Here is a 20,264-nt window from a genome sequence, read left to right on the forward strand (position 1 = left end):
AATCTAGCCAAATCAGTGAACACCAGAGTCAGAAAAAGACCTTGTCTCAAAAAAATAGAGGTAAACTGAGGAACACATCTGATATTGGTCTCTGACCTCCACATACACCTAAACATACATGTACACCCTCCCACCCCCCCACCCACCCACACAGTGTACACATAAAAGCAATCAATATGACTCACTGTCTGCAGCTGGCCAGAAAGCCCCCGAGATATGCCTGCCTCCACCTCCTCAGTACTGGCATTACAATTATGCCACCATAACTGTATTTTTCATATGGGTTCTTGGGATTGAACTCAGGTCCTTGAGCTTGAGTGGCAAGCACTTTACTGCCTGCCCTATCTTCTCAGCCCCTTTCACTTTTAAAATACAGAATGCCCTTACAAACTCGTCAGTTATAACAATGGCAGAAAAGCACTGGCCTTGCCAATGGAGAAAGAATGGAAACAATACCAGACATACCATCTTCCTGTACAGAAGGCACTTTTTTTCTTTGAATCCTAGAGCGTACAGATGAAGACAGTGTTGTACTAACAAAAAAGCACTAAATCCAGAGGCCATCTTAAGTCAAATAGATGAGTCAGCGTTTCATTCCTGGATGCTCTTAGCTTACATTTGAGACAAAAGACTGGAGTAAGTTATTTAAGATTTATGACCGTAAATGGAGGAGAAAACTCGTTTTTTAAATTTTTTATTTTATTTTATTAGCATTTTTCTATTTATTTTACATACTGACCAGTTTCTCCTCCGTCCTCTCTTCCCATTTCTTCCCCTCAACTCCCATCCACCCACCTCCCCACCCACTCTTCCATCTCCACTCAGAAAGGAGCAGGACTCCCAAATACACAATAGACAAGAAGAAGAGATAAAGCCATTTTATTGGTTCAAGTAAAATGGAGAGATTGGCAAGGTAACGAATCTCTTAATGTAATTATACTATGAAGCATTCCACAAAAAGAAGGTGGATTTAAGCACAGGTACATACTCAAAGATTGCAAATGGCAAGCTTATGAATTAATTTGCATTAAGCATAAAGAATCAAAATAAATGGATTTTAGTTCTATGGATTAAACTTGCAGGTATGCTGTATTGCTAGCACTGAAATAATTTTGTTTCTTGAAAGTGATTACTTTACTGGGTCATAGCTGAAGAGGGGCCTGGTCTTGATCTTGAACTCACTCCTTGCTGGGTCTCAAAATGAAGCTGTCACTGTTCTGCCCTTCAGGGGCTGGGTTGGACGGTGGTTGCTCAGAATAGGAACAGCCGCCTCTCCATCTGCACTTGACAGGATACTGCGGAGTTGTTGCAGCTGTGGGGTGAGATGTTTGAAGGATGAAAAGCTGTTAAGGTCTCAGAAAGCACTTTGTTTTCAGAGAAGTTAGCGCACCGCTGTTTAGAAAGCAGTTGAGGACAGCAGTGGTTGTCTTAGTGGACAGGAAGTTTTCCTGCCTCTCTACCAGGTATTTTGCCTAAATGAGGCATTGTTGGCTCTGTCAGAACACCAGCTTTTTCTTTGTTAGCTGGGGAGCTTGTGCAAGTAGTATGTCAGCTCATCATGCCTTAATTTCATATAACATCTTCTATTGGGGATCTGTTGTTAAGATTAAATGGGTTAATCCATGCACAGCACTTGGTGTACAATGACTCTTCTCAACAAGCGTCACTTAAAGACAGGGCACAAAGGTGTGAGAAACACAAGACAGCTCAGGAAAGTAGTTGTTCCATCAATAAGCAGCAGCATCTTTACAAACAATAAACAAAAAGGTACTTTGTTGGATATTTTAAAACTTTAGCTGGAAAAACCAAACTGTTTAGTTAGGCCACCTGAGAGCCACAGTAGAAGTTCCGAGAAGAGTTCATTGTTTTTTCCTGACATTTGAGGAAGCCATCTAACAAGTTTGGTTTTTCTTTATGAAGAACAACAGCAACTTTGAACCTCATGCATCTATTTTCTGCATACAATTAAAACAGTTATTGCATGGGCTTTTGTTTTTATTTTATTTTTTGAAAACTCTGGGATTCTTCACTAGAAGCAAATTCATTTTAATTGATACCTGCTCAGGGCTGACAGTGATGCTCTCCTTAAGGATGAACCAGGTCACACTTTCATGAAGAGGAGGGTGAGTCAGAGAGCCAAAATAAGTCCAGTAGTCCCGGGATGAAGGAAGGAGAGTGGATGGGTCAAAATTTGTGAATGGAGCTCGTTTTCCCTGGGAACAATAGCAGTATATATCATGCTATAGAATGTATCAATATATACCCCCTTACATATTACCTAGAGATTTTTGGTGCATTAAACTGGCTTTTCTAAAACAATTATCATGACTGATAAAATATCATGACTGTTCTTTTTCTTGACTGCAGTAGAATAATTTCAGTTGTAGAAGCTGGTGATATGAATTTTCATATTTAATCTAATAATATAATGCATCTACTCAAAGATGTCCTAACACTAAGCCATCTGCATCAAGAGTGAACTCTACTTGTTCAAAAATAAGACTTTATCAATATGCTGTTGTCACTGATTTGCTATAATTTCAGGGTTATTTCAGCCATACTATTAGGAAAGATTGTGCTACAAATTTCTTTTTGCAAACTTCTTTACCCAATTTGCGTACTAGATTTCACTAGACTGATAGGAATTTTCTGTCTCTTCACCTGGGCAAATGTTTAGTTGACACTACATGATTTATCCTTTCTCCTTTTTTGTACTTCATTGGTATTTTGTATGTTTATGTGTGTGTATGTGTGTGTGTGTGTGTATGTGTGTGTGTGTGTGTGTGTGTGTGGTATGTGTGCACATGTGTATGTGTGCTCACTGATGTTCACATGAAGGCATATGTGCAGGTGTGAGTATGGATGTAAAGGCCTGAGGTTGGTGGCTGGAGTCTTTTTTGATGGTTATTTACATTATTTTATATGCAGGTCTCTCAGTGGAATCCAGAGCTCTCAGCTAAGTCTGGTCTAGCTAGGCAGCTGGCTCAAGCGATTCTGTCTCTCTCTTCCAAACTCTGGAATTACAGTGGACACACCATGCACCCCTGGCATTCAAGTGGGTTCTGGAGATATAAATGTTGACACTCATGTCTGCATGGTAATTTTTTTTTGCATGGAAAAATCTATTGAGCCATCTACCTACTTGATTGTTTCTTAAAGGTTGAGTAAATTTTTTATAAATTGGACTGGGCATGGAATTTTTGTTTAATAGATATATTTTCACTATCTTTTCAACTTATTCTTAGAGTTTTTGTCTATTTGGTTTTTCTTTTGTTTCATTTTTATAATTTTGTGTTGTCATAAATATCACTCATTTTATGACTGTTCAAATTTACTGGTATACTGTTATAAGCAGTTTTTGCTTCAAATTTTTTCTTCCACATCTATACTATTTTTCTAAGCTTTGAATAGAATTTCTTACACTTATTAGTTAATTAATTCATGCATCTGTCTGTAGGCATATGCATGGGGATGCACATGTGGAGGTCAGAGGACAACCTGTGGGAGGTAGTTCTTCCCTTCTACTCTGTAGGTTCTCAGAACTCAAGCAACCAATTCACCTGCTTAGCCATTCTGCCAATCCCTCTATAATAGCATTTGGTATTTGTGCCAGCTTTCCTTTGCCAAAGCTGCCCAAATCATTTTTTTGTTGCTGTGTTTATTCCATGGAATAAAGTTTTATTTATTTATAAGACAGTGTTTTGCACTTATCTGTCATTTTATTTCTTATTTTACTATTTTCTGCTTTTTTCCTCACTATTCCCTTCTGTTTTCATTTTCCATCTCTCAATTTACAATATGCTCACTCAGTTTTTTTTCTGACCTCAGTATAAAACAAACTTATTTTTAAGTAAAAACATAATGGTTCTCCTCATTATGAAAGAAAATGACGAATCACTTTGACCTACAGAATAAGGAGTTAATGTTAAAACAGTGGCGCTAAGGATGGACATTTCAGACACTACATTAAGGGTTTTAAGTTTAGTTCAGAATCATAGTTCTCAAATAGGACTCTTCAGGGCCATTTTTTTTTACATCACTAAAGAAATCAAGATATTCCTTTTCATGAAACATGATATGCCAAAAACTAATCAAACTTGAGTATGATTGGTTTTTAGCAGATCAAAAAGTGACTGAGCAACATGCTTTACTAAGAACAAGCACCACGAAAACAAAGCAAAACCAACTCCTACATCAGGTTCTCAAGGACAAGCAAAGTCTCCATGGCACCTTGTGGCTGCTTGGCTTCTACACCAGTTTTCCTGTTTCCCATTTCAAACAGGCAACTGGATGATTTCTGTACTTCTGTGTGCTCTTGTTTCCAGGATTAAATTAGCTTACTTAGCTTATTTACCTTAGTTTTAACTGAGTTTAGGGCATCGAGTACTTTCTGCAGGTTTGGGTTGGCTGGACCAACCTAGAGAATTAAAGGAAAAAGAAAATATGGGTTGAAGATTGTAATTTATAAAACACTCTTTAGTCAAAATTTAATTTTTCTATTAACATCAATGACTGTTGAGAGAAAAATGGAATTTCTTTCTCTCCAAGAGAGGAAATTTTCTGAGGTATATACTTTTATGGATCTTGTACTCTGTCAGTTTCTCATGACAGACAAAGTAGTAAACAGAAAGTATGGCTTAAATTTGATAATGAATTAAATGGTCAGAAGTATGTAAGACAGACTAGATGTTTATCAAAACAGTGACACAAAAATTGCACCTTCATTTTTATCTGTTATGTTAGTTATACTCAGTGCATTTTTGTCATATTTTGAATAGTGTTTGATAAAAACCACCTCCAAATACTGTAATCTCAAAAGTCATTTAGTCATTCAGTCTTAGCCAACTTAATGATGGCTTTCTTCAGAGCATCTCTTCGATGATAATATAAATTTAAATGATAAGTTTCACATCTACCATTTAAAAAATCAAGTGACAGCTATGCAACTACCTATGACTCACCTTCAGAAAAGCACCAATGATTGCCATCCCATCAGCCTTTGAGACTGCTTCGGCAACACTGGAGTACTTTGCAGCATTCCAGTGAACTATGTGAAGCTGGAAGTGGTGACATGTAATTCATTATTAATATGCAAATAAAAAGACAGAAGATGAATTACATGTTAATTTGTTATATTTAAGATATATCACGGTACAGGTAGATAAAAGACATGTGAACCCTCATCTTGTGGGCAACAAACTTTAGAATAAAAGGCAAAATCATTTTCTCTCACATGAGATAACTTTGTAAGAAGCTCCTTGACCGCTCAGAAGCTTGGGTATATTGGTGTCCTTCCCAGGATCCCCTCAGTCAAATTCTGCAGCCTAAACTCTTGGTGGAATTTTAGGCTTATGCATCCACATGCACCTGGATGTGTTCCTGACACTGTCTTGATATCTTCATATAAGTGTCTACCAGATGTCTGAGGAATCACGTGGCCAAAGGAAAGATTGATTCCTCATACCACATTTGTCATTTTCTCCTCTTAGGAAAAGTAACACTATACACCTAATTGCTCAGTCAAAAAGTGCCACTGTTATTACAAATCTCAGACTTTACACATTTATCATCCTCTATGCCTAGCAGAGAACACCTCCTCCTTTGGTCATAATTTGGGGTTTTTGTATTAGCTGCTGACTTCCTGGAATCTCCTTCCTTTTTCTCTACAATTAGGACTGAATTCAAATGCCACACTTCAATGAGTTGATTACCCAATATAGAGTTACCATCTTCAAGTCTATTATTTTCATAAATTTATCTGATCTCTTCTTTCTCTCTACTCCTCTCTTTCCTTCTTATCTTCACTTCTTTTAAAAGGTTTTCATTCCCCTACAAAATGTAGGTTCTGACTCAGTTACTTTAAAAACAAAAATACAGTATATTACAAAGACTCAGTAGTTGATATATAAGTAATTAGAACACTCTCTTTGAGGAAGATCAGTCCCCAGTCCTAATTCAAGCATTGTCTTATTGTCATTTATCCTTCCCACTCACTGACAATTCTTTGTAAGCACTTATACTGCCATTTAGTACAATTTACTTAATCTCCAACATTGATTCACATGTTTTCTCCTCTGTAGAACTACAGGTAATGTTATTGAGTACTTATAATATGGAAGCTGGCTTAAGTGTATGAGAAGATTAATGCTGTATACCCAACTCTGTAGGCAAGAAGAGCTTGCACTTGTCACCCATCACCTGTATTGCCTCTTGAAACTGGTGCATACCCCATACAAGTTTTTGAGCTGAATATTAAATAACACATTGGACTTTGTGACTAAGTGTTTCTCATCATTGGATTAGATTTTTTTCTCAGTTTAGCTGAGTGAATATAATCCCTGATTTAGATTCCATGAATATTTACAAGTATCCTTCCTAAACCATAATGCTTTAGGCTTCCTTTCCACTTTATTCTACCTTTAGTTTTGCAGAGGGAAACTAGGAATGAGTTTTTATTGCCTTCTGCAACACTGATAGGTATTATTTAAACTTTACAAATTTAAGTTAAACAAGTTATAGCTGTATTCAATCACTTAGCATCCAATTCTATTGCAATAAACTGTATATATTTTATAACCTGTGAGAAAACTCTCTAGTTCAGAGACTTAAATAATGGTAGAACAATCATTGAAGGTGGTAAAATGTCAAAGTTTTTCATGAACTCTCACCTACAACTTCAGCCATCTCTTTCCATAGAAAAATATCCCTCTATTGCAACATATGGTGTGCCAGTGTTTGATTTTAATAGATTTATACATCTGCCATACAAAGACCAGCAAGCTGTCCTCATTGAGTCATTCTGATAATAGCTTCTCTAGTACCAGAGCTGTTTCTGGAGCACTCTCATGAACTGTCTCGCATTAACACATCACATTACCTCTCCAGAATATTTGACTCCATCTACGGTGTGCTCGGATCCATGGTCGTTTGAGTTGCCCCAGTGAAAATGGAACTGGGTGAGCCGATAGTCACCAGAGAGAGGGCCACCTTTCAGAACTTGAAGGAAAGAGAGGTACTGTCAGCCAGGCGATCTCTAGTCCACATTCAATAGAAACAAACACCAGTGGGTGTCAACTGTTTGTTTTCCTCGTGTTTCCCACTCCACATCTCTGATAATGACTCTTATATATAGTGCCTTCCTGATAATGGCAGCAATAATATAGCTCATGAAATATACAAAAATTACAGCAAAGGAACCAAAAGTTTACCTGTTTATGTTACCAAAATGACATATTTCAAAGTGAGTAAGTTATATTATCACAGTTTTCCTTGGATCTCCATTAATTTGCGAGTTTATTCCTTCATTCAACCTTATTGTGTGGATATTATGCACAATTTCTATTAGTGAAAAAAATTCCCCATCACCTGTTTTTTAATAATCATTGAAGATACAAGAGTGTAGTTTGACAAATTTGTTGAGACCCTCTGAACAGGGACCAAGAGATACTGCCCACGGGCAAAGCCACTTTAAAAACTTCTGCTCTGAATGACAGTCCAGCCTGGCAAGTATATCCAATCATACAATTACTTAAGCAGTAAAAATACTAGATCTAACCTAGTGCTAGCAAAGGGCACACCCCTAAGGAACCTAACATTTACAATTAGAACTTTGTGGGAAAGTAGAGCAAGCATAGTGCTTCACATCACTGGAACTCTTACAGAACAGTGACTTACTAGCTTACTTAATAAATACTGATGAAAATCTGACCATGTGGTAAGCAACATGCCAGATTATCAGTATGAGGGGAACTCATGCTTCACCTGTCTTCTCATTAATCACCTACTCTCATCCTGTTTAGAATATTTCCTTTTTGTTTTCATGCCCATAAGGATTTAATCACTAGACTCTTATGGAGAAAAGTTGCTTTTTCAGAGAAATAAGCATATAGAGCCTGGAATGGGTAGAATAGGTAAGACGGCTCATTTAGAAGAAGGATTGAGAGAAAGCAGAACTGGGAGCTTGGCAAATCATCTTCCAAGAGGCCACAATGCCTCCCAGCCATTGCAATTTTAAGATACACAAATACATGTGCAAAATACATAGGATGTTGTGGTATTTCTGAAGCTACTCTGACTCTTTTGCCTGCTCTTGGGACTCATCCTCATATTGGGTTGCCTTGTCTGGCCTCAATATGAGTACCTTTGCCTTGTCTTTTCTATCCTGTTTTGTTATGTTTGGTTGTTGTCTCTTTGAGGCCTGCTCTTTTTGGAAGGGAAGTGGAGGAATACCTCTGGGTGAGAGAGGAGGTGGGGAGGATCTGGGAGCAGTGAAGGGAAGGGAAACTGTAGTCGGGATGTATTATAAGAGAGAAGAATCTATTTTCAACAAAAAAATTCACTTAGTAGATTCTAAGGAAACAAACATCATAATTTTTTTTGGGCTCACCAGATTGGTTACCACTGTCATCAAAAACTACATGGAAGGAATGTCCCACGTTAACAATTTCTTTGGCAGTTGCAGGATTATAGGAGACACTGATAGGTTTCAGAGAGTTGTCATGTTTAGCCTCACTGGTTTTAATATCAATAGGAGACTGGTTGTTTCCATTGGCAATGGGATACAGCTTGCTCCATTGGTCAGGACCTATGAGAACAAACATATGCATGTAACCACAATTTTACAGAATGCTTCATTCCAAACATCAGGACTTTAACCATTTGCTTATTAGATTATGGTTTATTCAGGACTCTTAAATGACATTCAGTGCTTGAAAATGTATCTTTTGTTGCTATACTAGTAAACAGTATATTTGGCAACATCAACAATACAGGCCTAATTATGCTGTCTATATAATAATAGTGTAGAAACAGTATGTACATATCAAATATATTTTGTAGATCTTCATGCCTCAAAACAAACTACTAAAAATACATACAAGAATATTGTAATTATTCATAAGTGACTCAAACCATTAACCTGTGACTATACAGTTAAGTTAGATGGTTAATAAATTCAATATTAAAAACAGGAATAAGCTGCTATTTTGATATATGTAAAAGAAGTACTCTTACCATTTTTGCCATCATATCCCCAGTCTGCACTTGCCATGATCTCCTATTTAGTTTTGGTTTCTGAAAAGAGAAATGATATGTGGAATAACCAATCGCACCTGTGCCTGCAGCAGAGATCTTAAGTGACACCATGGGTTTTTATAGAAACTTGTCTCCCTGTAATAGTCCACTGTTTCATCATCTCTGCTTATCAGGAAGTATACATATCAAAATAAGTGGTATTGTAAAAAATGTCTAACAGGGTAACGTCAGCTCTAATTGTTTTATTTTATTGTAATATAAAAATAAAATATCAAAATCATAGATGTTGTTAAACTAGTCTTGTTCTTCTATGCTTGTGGAAGACATGACTGAATGTTGACTGAAGCTTATCACATTTCCTAGAATAAAAAGTACTTCATGCACTTAGGATTTCTAGTGATGCCATAACTGGATACTAAACAATGTTAGCAATGGTAATTTAATAAGGAAATGAGTTAGCATGGTTATGGGCTGAACTGAATGAATATCATAATGTTAATTTACAATTAGGTTAATAGATCCAGTAATTAATTCTCAGTAACGTAACAGTATTCATAATGATACATTTTATAGAAACACAAATATATTTTATAGATGAATTCCAAAAAACTTGTGAATGTGAGACATTCTTCCAATATAAACTTTTAGGACAACACAGTCCTAAACAACCAGTCAGGTTAGAAAAAGGCCCTTTATTCTGGAGAAATGCTGGAATTCATAAATGAGGAAGACTGTATTAATATCAAAGCTGAATGTGGTTTGACATTTCCCACCTAGAATAAAATATGTCTTATTTATAGTTCTCTGCAATTTATGCATAATTTTCATGCTGTTTTATTATGCTATCACACATACAAATCTTTTAAAGTGAGAATTATCCTTTTGTAACTGAAGGATGGTGAAGGAATTCATCACAACTAGCAAGGTGTCAGGACACCAGCCTCTAGTGCAGTTGCTTCCTTCACCCTACCACTGTGCATGTCACCCGGGATGAAGGGTGGGTTCATGCCCCCTAATTCTGCTTCTGGGTCCACAGTGCTCAGAAGCTCAGTCTGAGTATGCATCAGTGTGAGAACTCACCTTGCTCACTCGCTCACGCACTGTTGAGCAGTGGGAAGCTGCACAACACTCTCCAGAGAGGCAAACGAAGCTGACTGGGATGTGTCAGAATTTGGCTAAGACCTTCTTTCAAAGCCTCCAAATCATGTTCTTTGGAAATAAAAGCAGAACCGTAAGCTTCTGAAATAGTGAGTGCCCTTCTTCCTTTCACTGCAGACTGTCTGAGCTGCCATGACCCATGAAGGAAAATGGGCAGACAGACATGTTTAGGCAGGCCCACCTATCATGCTGTTGTTGTTTAGTGCTGATGACTGTGTCCTGCCTCAGGAGTAAAGTGACCCGCGGCTCATGAGTATCCGGAACATGAGGAGGCCACAGTTGCTACCTTATGATCTTAGTAAGTATCAGGAGACACAGCTTGAAAGGGAACTTATGTTTCTTTAAATTTTAATTTTTTTAATCTGATGGATAGCACCATGGATTTTTTTTTTACATACATCATGTTTTAGAGCACATGTGCATTATAAAACAATTAAACCCAGTTAATGGTCATATTACCTAGAGTTAATTTTGTGACAATAGTGCTTAATGTCCACTCTCTTCATTATTAAGAATACAACCCATCACCATCAACTATAGTCACCTTGCTCTACAATATCTGTCTAACTGTAAGTATCTTTTAGTCATCTCTTTAAACCTAAATTGAACTACTATATTAATCAATGCATTTGGAAGGAACAACACTCTTGCATTATTACATGATGATTCAGTATAGGAATGACTTAACATTTATACTGTATGGTAATTCATTTAAAGATTTAGGGACAAAACTGCCTTGACTCCTACCTTCATGACCCTTTATTTTATTATGTACTCAGGGCATGTGCAAGTATTCCCACAAGGAAAGAATTAGAGAGAGAGAGTTGTAAAATTTAATGAGGGTTCAACCCTAACACTACTTTCACTTACTTTTATTCATTATTTTCTTCTCATAAACTGACTCTTTCATTTTTATGTCTAAGCTAAAGGGAGGTGTTTAATTCTTCATCCATTGAACTTCGATTCATAGGCCTCTTCCATTATACTTCCCAAGGATTATAACCTTAGCACTGCTTTTGCATTCTAAGAAGATGCTCAATCTGTATAGCCTTTGCTTTTCAAAACAGCTTATTTCTTGAAACCATCAAATGTACATATGGAAAAAAGCTTTTTTGCTTTTTCTAATAGACTGTTCTGAAGGAAGCCATATGCTCTTGAAACTTAATCATCAATCACCTAGATTGATGTAACAAAACTTTCACTTTTTAGAAAAGCAAAGCAGAATTACATAAGTAATTTTTCCAAGAGATTGTCTAATTGAGAATATTAAGAATATTCAAGAGTGCTAAAAGTTTTCCATTAATAAGAACTAGTTCCCAGTATATTCATGCTGCAGGTGAGCAGTAGAGGCTAGAAAAGAATACTTTATTGAATGGTATCAATCTTTCTGGGATTTTAAAATAATGATCTCATTCAATTTTCATAGCAGACCTTAGAAGTTAGTATCAACTCTTGTTTTTATTTATTCTGTAAGTGCTGATGATTGAACCTACGACCTTATGTGCACTAAGTAAGCTCTTGTGCCAAGTTGCAGCCTTCAGCCTTCTTTTCCTTCTCTTGTTTTTAGTTTTCAGATAAGGTCTCACTAAATTGCCCAGGATGCTTTGAGCTCATTGTGTAACCAACTCAGGCCTTGAACTTGTTGCTTTCTCCTCAGCCACCTGAGTAGCTGTGCCATCAGGTCTGGCTATCAATTGAGAATTGAAGAAGAACATTCAAGAAGGAGGACCAGCATTTGAATTAGTTTCTGGTTATGCCCACAGCCCAGGTATGTTCTGTCTTTTTGATTATGCTACAGCACCATCCTTACCAGATGCATCTAAGACATTTGCTTTAAGGTAAGTTCATAGGTCATCACATTATTTACTGAGTGAGTTCACTTTGTTGGGTCCTTTAAAATAATCATTAAATTCAGCCTTCACAGCTGACTCTGGGGAGTTAGGTTACACAAACTAACTTAAGGAAAACACTTTTTTTTAAATATCTGAAAACATTTTTTTAAAAAAAGTAGCATCACTTAATGTTTTACCAGATATTAGACTTGTGTATTACCTACTTTTAAATGATATTAAAGTGTTTTTTAGAATTTTTTATTCTAATTTTTTTCTAGCTCCTTAGATGAGTATTTTCCTCTGGTTTTTACTTTGATGTTTTAAAAGTAAACCACAGACTGTATAACAAAATAAACTGTAATGAGAATTAAATTTAAATTTGTAATTAAAAATAGTTTATTGGTATTTAAGGAATAAAAAGGCTATAAAAAGCATCATGCCAAGCTATGGCAGTGACCTGTCAAATGCCACTGGAAAGAAAATTGCATGTATCAATTGGCCCTAAGTCCAGAAGGTGACCACCTTTCTAAAGTGTGTAGAATTCCACAAGATTGGATGACTTTCTTGGGATACAAATTATGCTGGCCCATTATTTGCAACTATGTCAAAAGAATTAGAAAAGTTAAGTTACAAAATAAAGTTTATTTGGGTTCATGGTTCTGGAGGTTCCAGTCCAAGGTAGACTGTCCCATTGTATTTGATCTGATGAAACGTATCGTAGGTAAAGCATGTGGTAAGCAGATATTCTACTTTCACAATGCTCCCCAAATACTATGTCCTTCTAGAAATTATATTTTTGGTGCTGTTGTGATAAGATCAGCCTTTATTTGAGTGAATAATTGAGCCAGGACATTTCTGTATTAAGATAGACAAAATTATGATAAATCAATGTAAATGGTTGATCTGAATTTTACACATACCAGTTACACTGAAGACATGTTGCTAACTTTATTCTTCTAGTGTGCATCTCTTTGATGGACTTTGCTCTTCTGGGCCTGCCTCCTGGAGTCAGGGCTTTCTAAAAGCTCAGTGTTACCCTCTCACAGATCCAAATCTTCCACTGTGTCTCCACCCCGCCAGGCACTCTGCTATACCATTCTATGTTATTTAGTTTGTAGCCTTTGTTGTATTAGAAATTATTTTTAGTCACATTCTGAAATTAGCAGATTCATTACAGTTTCAGATTTTGGAGAAGGGTTAGCTTCAGATTAATGATATTCAGCTCATATCTGAGCAAATGCTCCAAAGTTTTGAAAAACTCCAAAACTGTAAATCCTGTTTCTATCCTCTTTCAATCTGTCCTTCATTTACTTGCTTAGTGTCTGCAACAGTCTCCAAAAGATCACCTCTGTAAGGACAGGACTTTGGCCAGGTAGCTTTCCACCACCACGTTCTCTCCTTTTAACTTCTGGAATATAATGCTGTTCAATATTGGCAGACAGAACAGCTGAATGGTCCCTGTAAAGCTCAATTATTTTATTTTCATGAAGAATGCAACGGGCAAGCTGCTCAGCAGGGCTGTTTGATCTAAACTCTGGGTGTGTGGAGAGCAGATGTGTGAGCATGTGAATGAGCTTTGCTGAAGGTGAACTCATGTCCACATTTGGACTAAGCAGAAAGAATCTTCCCCTCACACTTCTATTAATGGGAGGGTGAAGTGACCAACTGCTTCTGTCATTCATTTCTGAGAGTGTGAGAACTTTGGTTCTTAGAAGTGTCAAATACTTGGACACTTTATGTGTCAAAATTTAACTCTTCAATTATAATTTGAATTTTAACATGTTAAATTGAAAAAAAAATCCATGATTCAAGGCTCCCATTGCTATGACTAAAGACAATTTTTAACACTCACCACACACACACACACACACACACACACACACACACACACACAGAGAGAGAGAGAGAGAGAGAGAGAGAGAGAGAGAGAGAGAGAGAGAGAGAGAGAGAGAGATTATGTCTTACAGCATAGCACTTTTGAAGGCAACTTTTAAATCTGGCAATGAATTTTTAAAAATTAGTAACCAACTCAACTCTACACAAATAACTATTTTAATCAACAGTTTTAAGGAATTCATAGTGTCATGTAATCTGGTATGCATAAAAACTTTAAAATTTAAATATATTTAGTTACTGGCATGTTCACTAAAATAACCCACCCAGCTGGAAAGCCCCTCTGAGAACAAGATTTATAAACATTTTAGATAATAACCAGCAATCCCTTCTTTGCTGGCTGGAACATCCTCATATTTATGTTTAAAACTGAGAAAAATCCTTTGTATATTACCTTCTATAACTGATTAAGAAATTAATGTGCCCCCCCAACCAAATGACACAAGCAACAACATTTTCACAGCAAAACAAGGTATGTGCAATGCTTCATAAGCCATAAAACATATTTAAACCACTAAATGAAGCCATGAGAAGAGAGTTTGATTTTTAACTCTCAGGCAAACAGACAATTACATAAAGCAAGAGAGTTGAAGTGATTGCATGTGGCCTCAAATCCAAACAATTGCATAACAGATCTGCTTACCACAGCTTAAACTAAATACCACAAGTTAATCTAAAACTTAATATCATAAGTTTTCAAGTGTAAATATCAAGGAAGGTGAAGGACATTTTTATCAGTGATTTTGTCACTGTACTTCATGTACCTCTTTGGAGTGTCTATCTGAAATCATCTTGAGATTGAAAGAGAAAGTTCTATCATCCCCCATTTCCTTTATTAGCTCCTAAACTCTTTTATCCTGTCATTGTAGATTTCTAAAATATATTTGCAATTAAATGCGTCCTTTCTTAAATCTCACGTTTCTTAATGTGTAATTTACAGAAGACATACCTAGTATTCGCCAGGTGGTGATAAAAAAGTGCTCATGTGTGAATTGTATTCTTCCATTACTTTTATGAGATGATGGTAGCTAGATTGGATGGTCAACAAATATCAAGTGTGCTTCATAAGCACTGGTGGTCCCATTAGCTATACCTGGGAGCTATGTGAATACTCCTCCCATCTATTTTCCAAGACGTATATTTAAGTGAAAACAAGTTTCTGATCAAATGCCTGACTGTACATATATTATTAACAAGAATACACAAGAATGGATTATTATGAATATATGTAATATATTATATGTAATATATATTTATTTAAAAATATATTATTAACATGGAATACACACCAGTCTTTGTGCTCATACATATATGTGGTTTAAATGAAGTTTTCCCACATGGCAAGAGCCACAGACTATCTAACAGAAAACCCCGACACCAGGCATTAGAAGACTTCCTTTGAGTTGTTGGTCATAGTTGTCTAAGAGACTCTGAAAACATTCTAGGCAATTGATATTGCCCTTATTTGATATTGTCCTTGTTTGCCTCCCAGAGGTGAAAGGCTAAGTCCCTATTGCTGAAGACACTAAATGCGTTGGACATAGGACCCAGAAGACCCTGCACTGGATCTGACCTGAAAGCTCCTCACTGAGGACTAACTTTAATGGTACCAGAAAGCTCCATGCAAGCTTCCAAATTCTGCCTGGGTATGATGCCTATTAACCACAGCAACAATCAGCATGGTACAAAAACCCTGACGGTGCAGTCGTGGCACACGTACCTTGATGTTAACAGCAGCTCTCTAATTGAATGTAAGGCCAGCTCAAAGAAAGGGAGGTTGGGCCTGATATTGGAAACCTGGCAAACTCCGTAGGGTTAGTGAAGCCATGGATCTTGGAAGAGAACCTATAACCTCCACTTTAATAAAGCAGCATAATCCCTAACTAGATTCTAAATATTTATCCTTATACCCACAGAAATGTACGGCTATCATCCTCCACCAAGAAAACTTCTATTTGCAACAGATGGAGGCTATTATAAAAGACTCCAATGGATAGGATTGCAGAGTTGTGAAGCCCAAGCTGTTCTATCTACAACACAACTGCACCTAAGGCTCATGGGTCATTTTGGAAGAGGAGGCAGAAAGACTGTAAGAGCCAGATGATCAGAAAGTTTGCTGTGAGATTGTGTCTCCTAGAGAAGTCAGAGAAGCTGCACCTATGAAGACTCACTAAAGTGGCTGCCTAAGCCAGACCTGAACAAGAACAACACCAGTAGACATACTAATTGTGGAAGGGGAAAAGCTAAAGAGGCCTCCACCATAGACAAAACTCCAGATGACTAAGGGATGTTGAGAGCTGGGAAAATAGTCTTCCTCGGAGAAAAGCCCAGCAATCAGTAATCCAATACAAAATGGTCAGCCCTGAGAACATACATAAAACAACATAATTCAGACCAAGCAAGGTATATTTATATATTGAGGAATACACACAACACACACACACACACACACACACGCACACGCACACGCACACGCACACGCACACGCACACGCACACGCACACGCACACGCACACGCACACGCACACGCACACACAAGCAACAAAACCTAAAGAAAAAAATGCCGTGAGTTTGAAAGAGAGTAAGGGAGGATGCATGTAAGGGCTTGGTTGGAGGAAAGGAAAGGGGAGGGATAACATAATTATAATCCTTAAAAATGTCTTAAAGTGAGTGCAACGTGACAAATTGCTTAAAGCTACTGCTGCCTCAATGACCTTGCTGTTATAGAATTTATCCTTGAGATGTGATCCAGAAAAAAACATTCCTCCCTTTAAAAAGAAAATGAGTGGAATGATTACAGGTGCTTTTCAGGAAAGAAATATTTTCTTTTATGCAATCCCATGAAAGGAAGCTTTGAGTCACTATAGCTTCACTTTTAAGACCTTATGTGCAATTTTAAAGTATTCTGTGTGGTGAAAGAAAAAATATTAGTATTTTCACTTCAAAATGAACATAGAACCTTTTATAGTTGAGGGGGTTGTCCTACTTGTTCAAAGTGGGCTATACACATCAGACTTAGAATCTCATCTTCAAACTGTGTCAAGAATTCTTTTCACTATAGTGAGTTACTGAAAAAATTACCCAACCACAGCCTTTCTCCCATTACACTGATTTCATTATCAACAAAGTGTTCATTTAAACGAGGAGCTGCTACCTCCGAATGGTCGTTGTACTTCCCTGGAGCATAGGTCTCAGAGTTGACACGGACTCTTGTCTCCTCTTTGGAGCCTGGTGTCCTTCCTGATGTTGTCTGTGAGTGTGAGTCACGCTCTCCCCCAAAAGAACATAGACTGTATGTTTGCACACGTCCACAGCCAGTGTACCCAGACCCAGAACTGAGCTTTTGTGTAGAAACCAGGTTATACGTGACTTACACCACCAGATCCCAGTGTAGCTGGTGATGTTTTTCTACAGCTCCACAAACATTTTCTTTATTTCTTCTAGGTCTATGGGTGAAGGACAGATATTTTCCCTTCTGTTTCTTGGGCAGGTAGGTAAAAAAAACATTACATTTATATTTGAGTCACTACAGAAGACCAGGAAAGATTTCTGTTCTCTTAGCTGAGGGCAAAGTAAACAAGTTTGAATGAACACCCTTTCTGAGCCTGTCTTCCTTAGGTAAAAGTTTACTTGAAGGAATTAATTTAGTTGATAATGCATATCTCTTGTTTTGAACTTCCTGTTTTTCTTTCTATTTTTTTGCTAGCTATTCCAGACAAAGGAACATGTATAAACACACACACACACACACACACACACACACACACACACACACACACACACACACACATTGCTCCAAAACAGATTTAAACACTGGTTTAAGTAAGGAATGCCATAGCCCTTGGAGCTTTCTTACATGTGTGAATCCTCTGTGCAGACAACAAACTGCTTCCTTCTTATTTTTTTTTTTAATTTGGAGTCAGATGTTCTGATTAGCTCATGTAGGCAAGAGTTCTCAAGCATGACTTGGAATCACTGGGTTTCTGAACTCCAGGGTTCTGGGAAAGGTATCAAAGGACAAGATCCCTGCTGCATCCCATGGGAACGGTGTTTGGCCTGTCCCAAGAGTTCCTTAATGTGCAGTTACTTTGAAATTGCAGTAATATCTTTAAGACCGTTCCCAACTTTGCCTCTAATGAGTTGGTAAAGTTCCACAGAACTTTTGTGCAACCTCCCAAAGGTTGCAAAAGCAGGGACTGATGCTGGCCAGTGCCTGCATTTTCCATCATCACCCAGGAGGCAGCCGGAACCAGTTTGGTGAGAAAGAACTCAAGGAAAAACACCTCTCAGGTTCATGTCAATGTTTTTAAATGGACACCTATGGAACCCAAAGAATCCCAAAGGCTCAAATCGCTAAGAACCATGTTCCTGTTAAGGTGAACCTTATAACTATGTATCCCTTGGGACACAAATGGCTGGTTTTATATAGTGGAGTGACTTGATCTGGGAAGATAAATTCCTGGCTATGTTCTCGATGCCTCCAGTTGGTAATCCCCAGGGAAGCTAGCTAGCCAGGGCTCACATGAACATTCTTACAATGAGGTCTTTTGTTACTCCTGTGCAGGGCTCTGAGAATTCTTATAAATTCCTCTGCAGAGCAGGGCAAGATTTGACTCTGTGGTTGCTCACAGATGGCACCAGCTCTGAAGCTGCTCTTTTCTGTCTTAGTTTTGTTTTCAGAATTTTCTTTGTAGTCTTCATTCACCTTCTGACTGCTGATACACATGGTATTATTAGCAGGGGCCAGTGGTTTCTTCCAAGGCAGCACCAACTGGTTATATGAAGCCACCCCTAAGTATAGGCTGGCTGAATCATTTACTTTAGTTAATAAAATGTTTTTGAAAGAATCTCTGTAACTTTAAAGACAGAGCCAAACAACACAATTTTGATGAATTAATCCAGGGCTTAAAATGTAAGGGTAAAATAGCAAGGGAAAAAAGTGATCATTATTTAATAGATGTGATTGAATTTGAATGAAAGGGGGATAGTGTGTCTTTTATTAGATCAAATACTGACAGCAACATTCTGGCATGATGGACGTGCCTTCTGCATGAGATGACTATGACATCCTCTCAAAGAACAGCCCTGGGGGCTGCATGCCAACCATAATAGATGTGACCTTTTAGTACTGTGGCTGCTGGCATGACCCTGGTGTAATCCTAGATCACCCATTTTTCCATTTGGATGTAGCTGAGACTGACAGGGCAGGTGTGCAGCCCAAAGTAACTGATTTATAGTCAGCTTTCAGTCTCTTTCCTGCTTGTCTCTTCCAAAATAAGCTTGAAAATCTACTTCTTTTCACCGCTTCTGTGGATAACCTGGAGGCAAGAGTCATGATATTCCTGATGCCTCTGCTAAACTGGTGCAGCTTGGATCATTTACAGCACTGCTGTCAAATGTTCCAAGACTACACTGCTGCTTCTTCCTACAGAGGATATGGACTGCAGGTTATAGACAAGCAAAGTCCGGGTGCTACAAACGGTCTCACGGCTGTGGGGCACTGCCTTTAGCATTGCTGTTCTTAGGGGTTGATTTTGTAATTCAGTGACATATTGTCATTGATGCTATCAGGATACCTATCTGCAGAGATGTGCCCAAATCACTCAACACAGTGCCTGGCACTGGACGGAGAAAGTTTGTTTGGAACTCAGTGGCTCATGGCTTACTTGGGTAAAACTTGGGCCAGATATTAGTGAAAATGGAGAGGGAGATATTCATACTTCAACCACATGTTGTAAGCAGGAAAAATGCTTAAAGCCAGTGCAGAGACACACTTCAGGTATAGGCCTGTCTTTTCTTGAAGCTGGCTTCAAGTTACCTTGATCACAGAACCCACACACTTATGCTTGGTCGCAGTTTTGTCTTGGCCCACCAGAGCTTTCTGGACCTCAGCTCTGGTCCTTCAGCCATGACTCTGACCTTTCCCCTGGTTGGCTATGTCACAGCCCCTACTGCTGTATGTCTCAGGATCCAGGCTCCTGCCCTGCCTGTGTCCTGCCTGCCAGGTCAACCCAGCTCTGAGGCCAGGACCCTTATTCTTTGTGTCCCAGGACCTACTGCAGGCTGTAGTTGAATTCAGGCAGGCGAGGCAACTGTTTGGACTAGAGGCTGAGTTTATGCCAAGGAAGAAATCTGTGCACAGAGATCTAAGCCACAGGGGGGAAAGAGAGCAAGCCAACTTGTGCTAGGAACAGAGGGCATATTGAGCTCTCCAGTGGTTAAAAAAAAAAAACCACAAAAAAACAAAAAAACCCTCAAGGGCTCTCTGGCTCTTAAAAGGCATGCTCCAGGGAAGAGGAATAGAGTCTGGTGATACAGATGGCTTACAGGGGCAGCTTTGCTTTGTGC

General features: G+C 38.1%; 1 protein-coding gene across 3 annotated transcripts in view; it reads right to left on the reverse strand.

The window, feature by feature from the left end:
- Positions 1-862: 862 nt before the first annotated feature.
- Positions 863-20,264, reverse strand: part of LOC102912840 (carbonic anhydrase 1) — a 38,735-nt gene continuing 19,333 nt past the window's right edge. The window contains exons 2-9 of one of the 3 annotated variants that reach the window (XM_042271129.2): positions 10,114-10,242; positions 9,013-9,072; positions 8,387-8,584; positions 6,878-6,996; positions 4,962-5,057; positions 4,355-4,417; positions 2,058-2,213; positions 863-1,312 (exon numbers count right to left, since the gene is read on the reverse strand). In XM_042271129.2, the coding sequence (XP_042127063.1) occupies positions 1,196-1,312; positions 2,058-2,213; positions 4,355-4,417; positions 4,962-5,057; positions 6,878-6,996; positions 8,387-8,584; positions 9,013-9,049 (786 nt within the window). In that variant the 5' untranslated portion in view covers positions 9,050-9,072; positions 10,114-10,242 and the 3' untranslated portion in view covers positions 863-1,195. Of the gene's footprint in view, positions 1,313-2,057; positions 2,214-4,354; positions 4,418-4,961; positions 5,058-6,877; positions 6,997-8,386; positions 8,585-9,012; positions 9,073-10,113; positions 10,243-17,070; positions 17,148-20,264 lie in introns of those variants that run through there. The other 2 variants (XM_076563821.1, XM_006994728.4) reach the window with 2 other exon arrangements.

The sequence above is a fragment of the Peromyscus maniculatus genome, chromosome 2 (assembly GCF_049852395.1).
Source record: "Peromyscus maniculatus bairdii isolate BWxNUB_F1_BW_parent chromosome 2, HU_Pman_BW_mat_3.1, whole genome shotgun sequence".
NCBI classification, from domain to species: domain Eukaryota; kingdom Metazoa; phylum Chordata; class Mammalia; order Rodentia; family Cricetidae; genus Peromyscus; species Peromyscus maniculatus.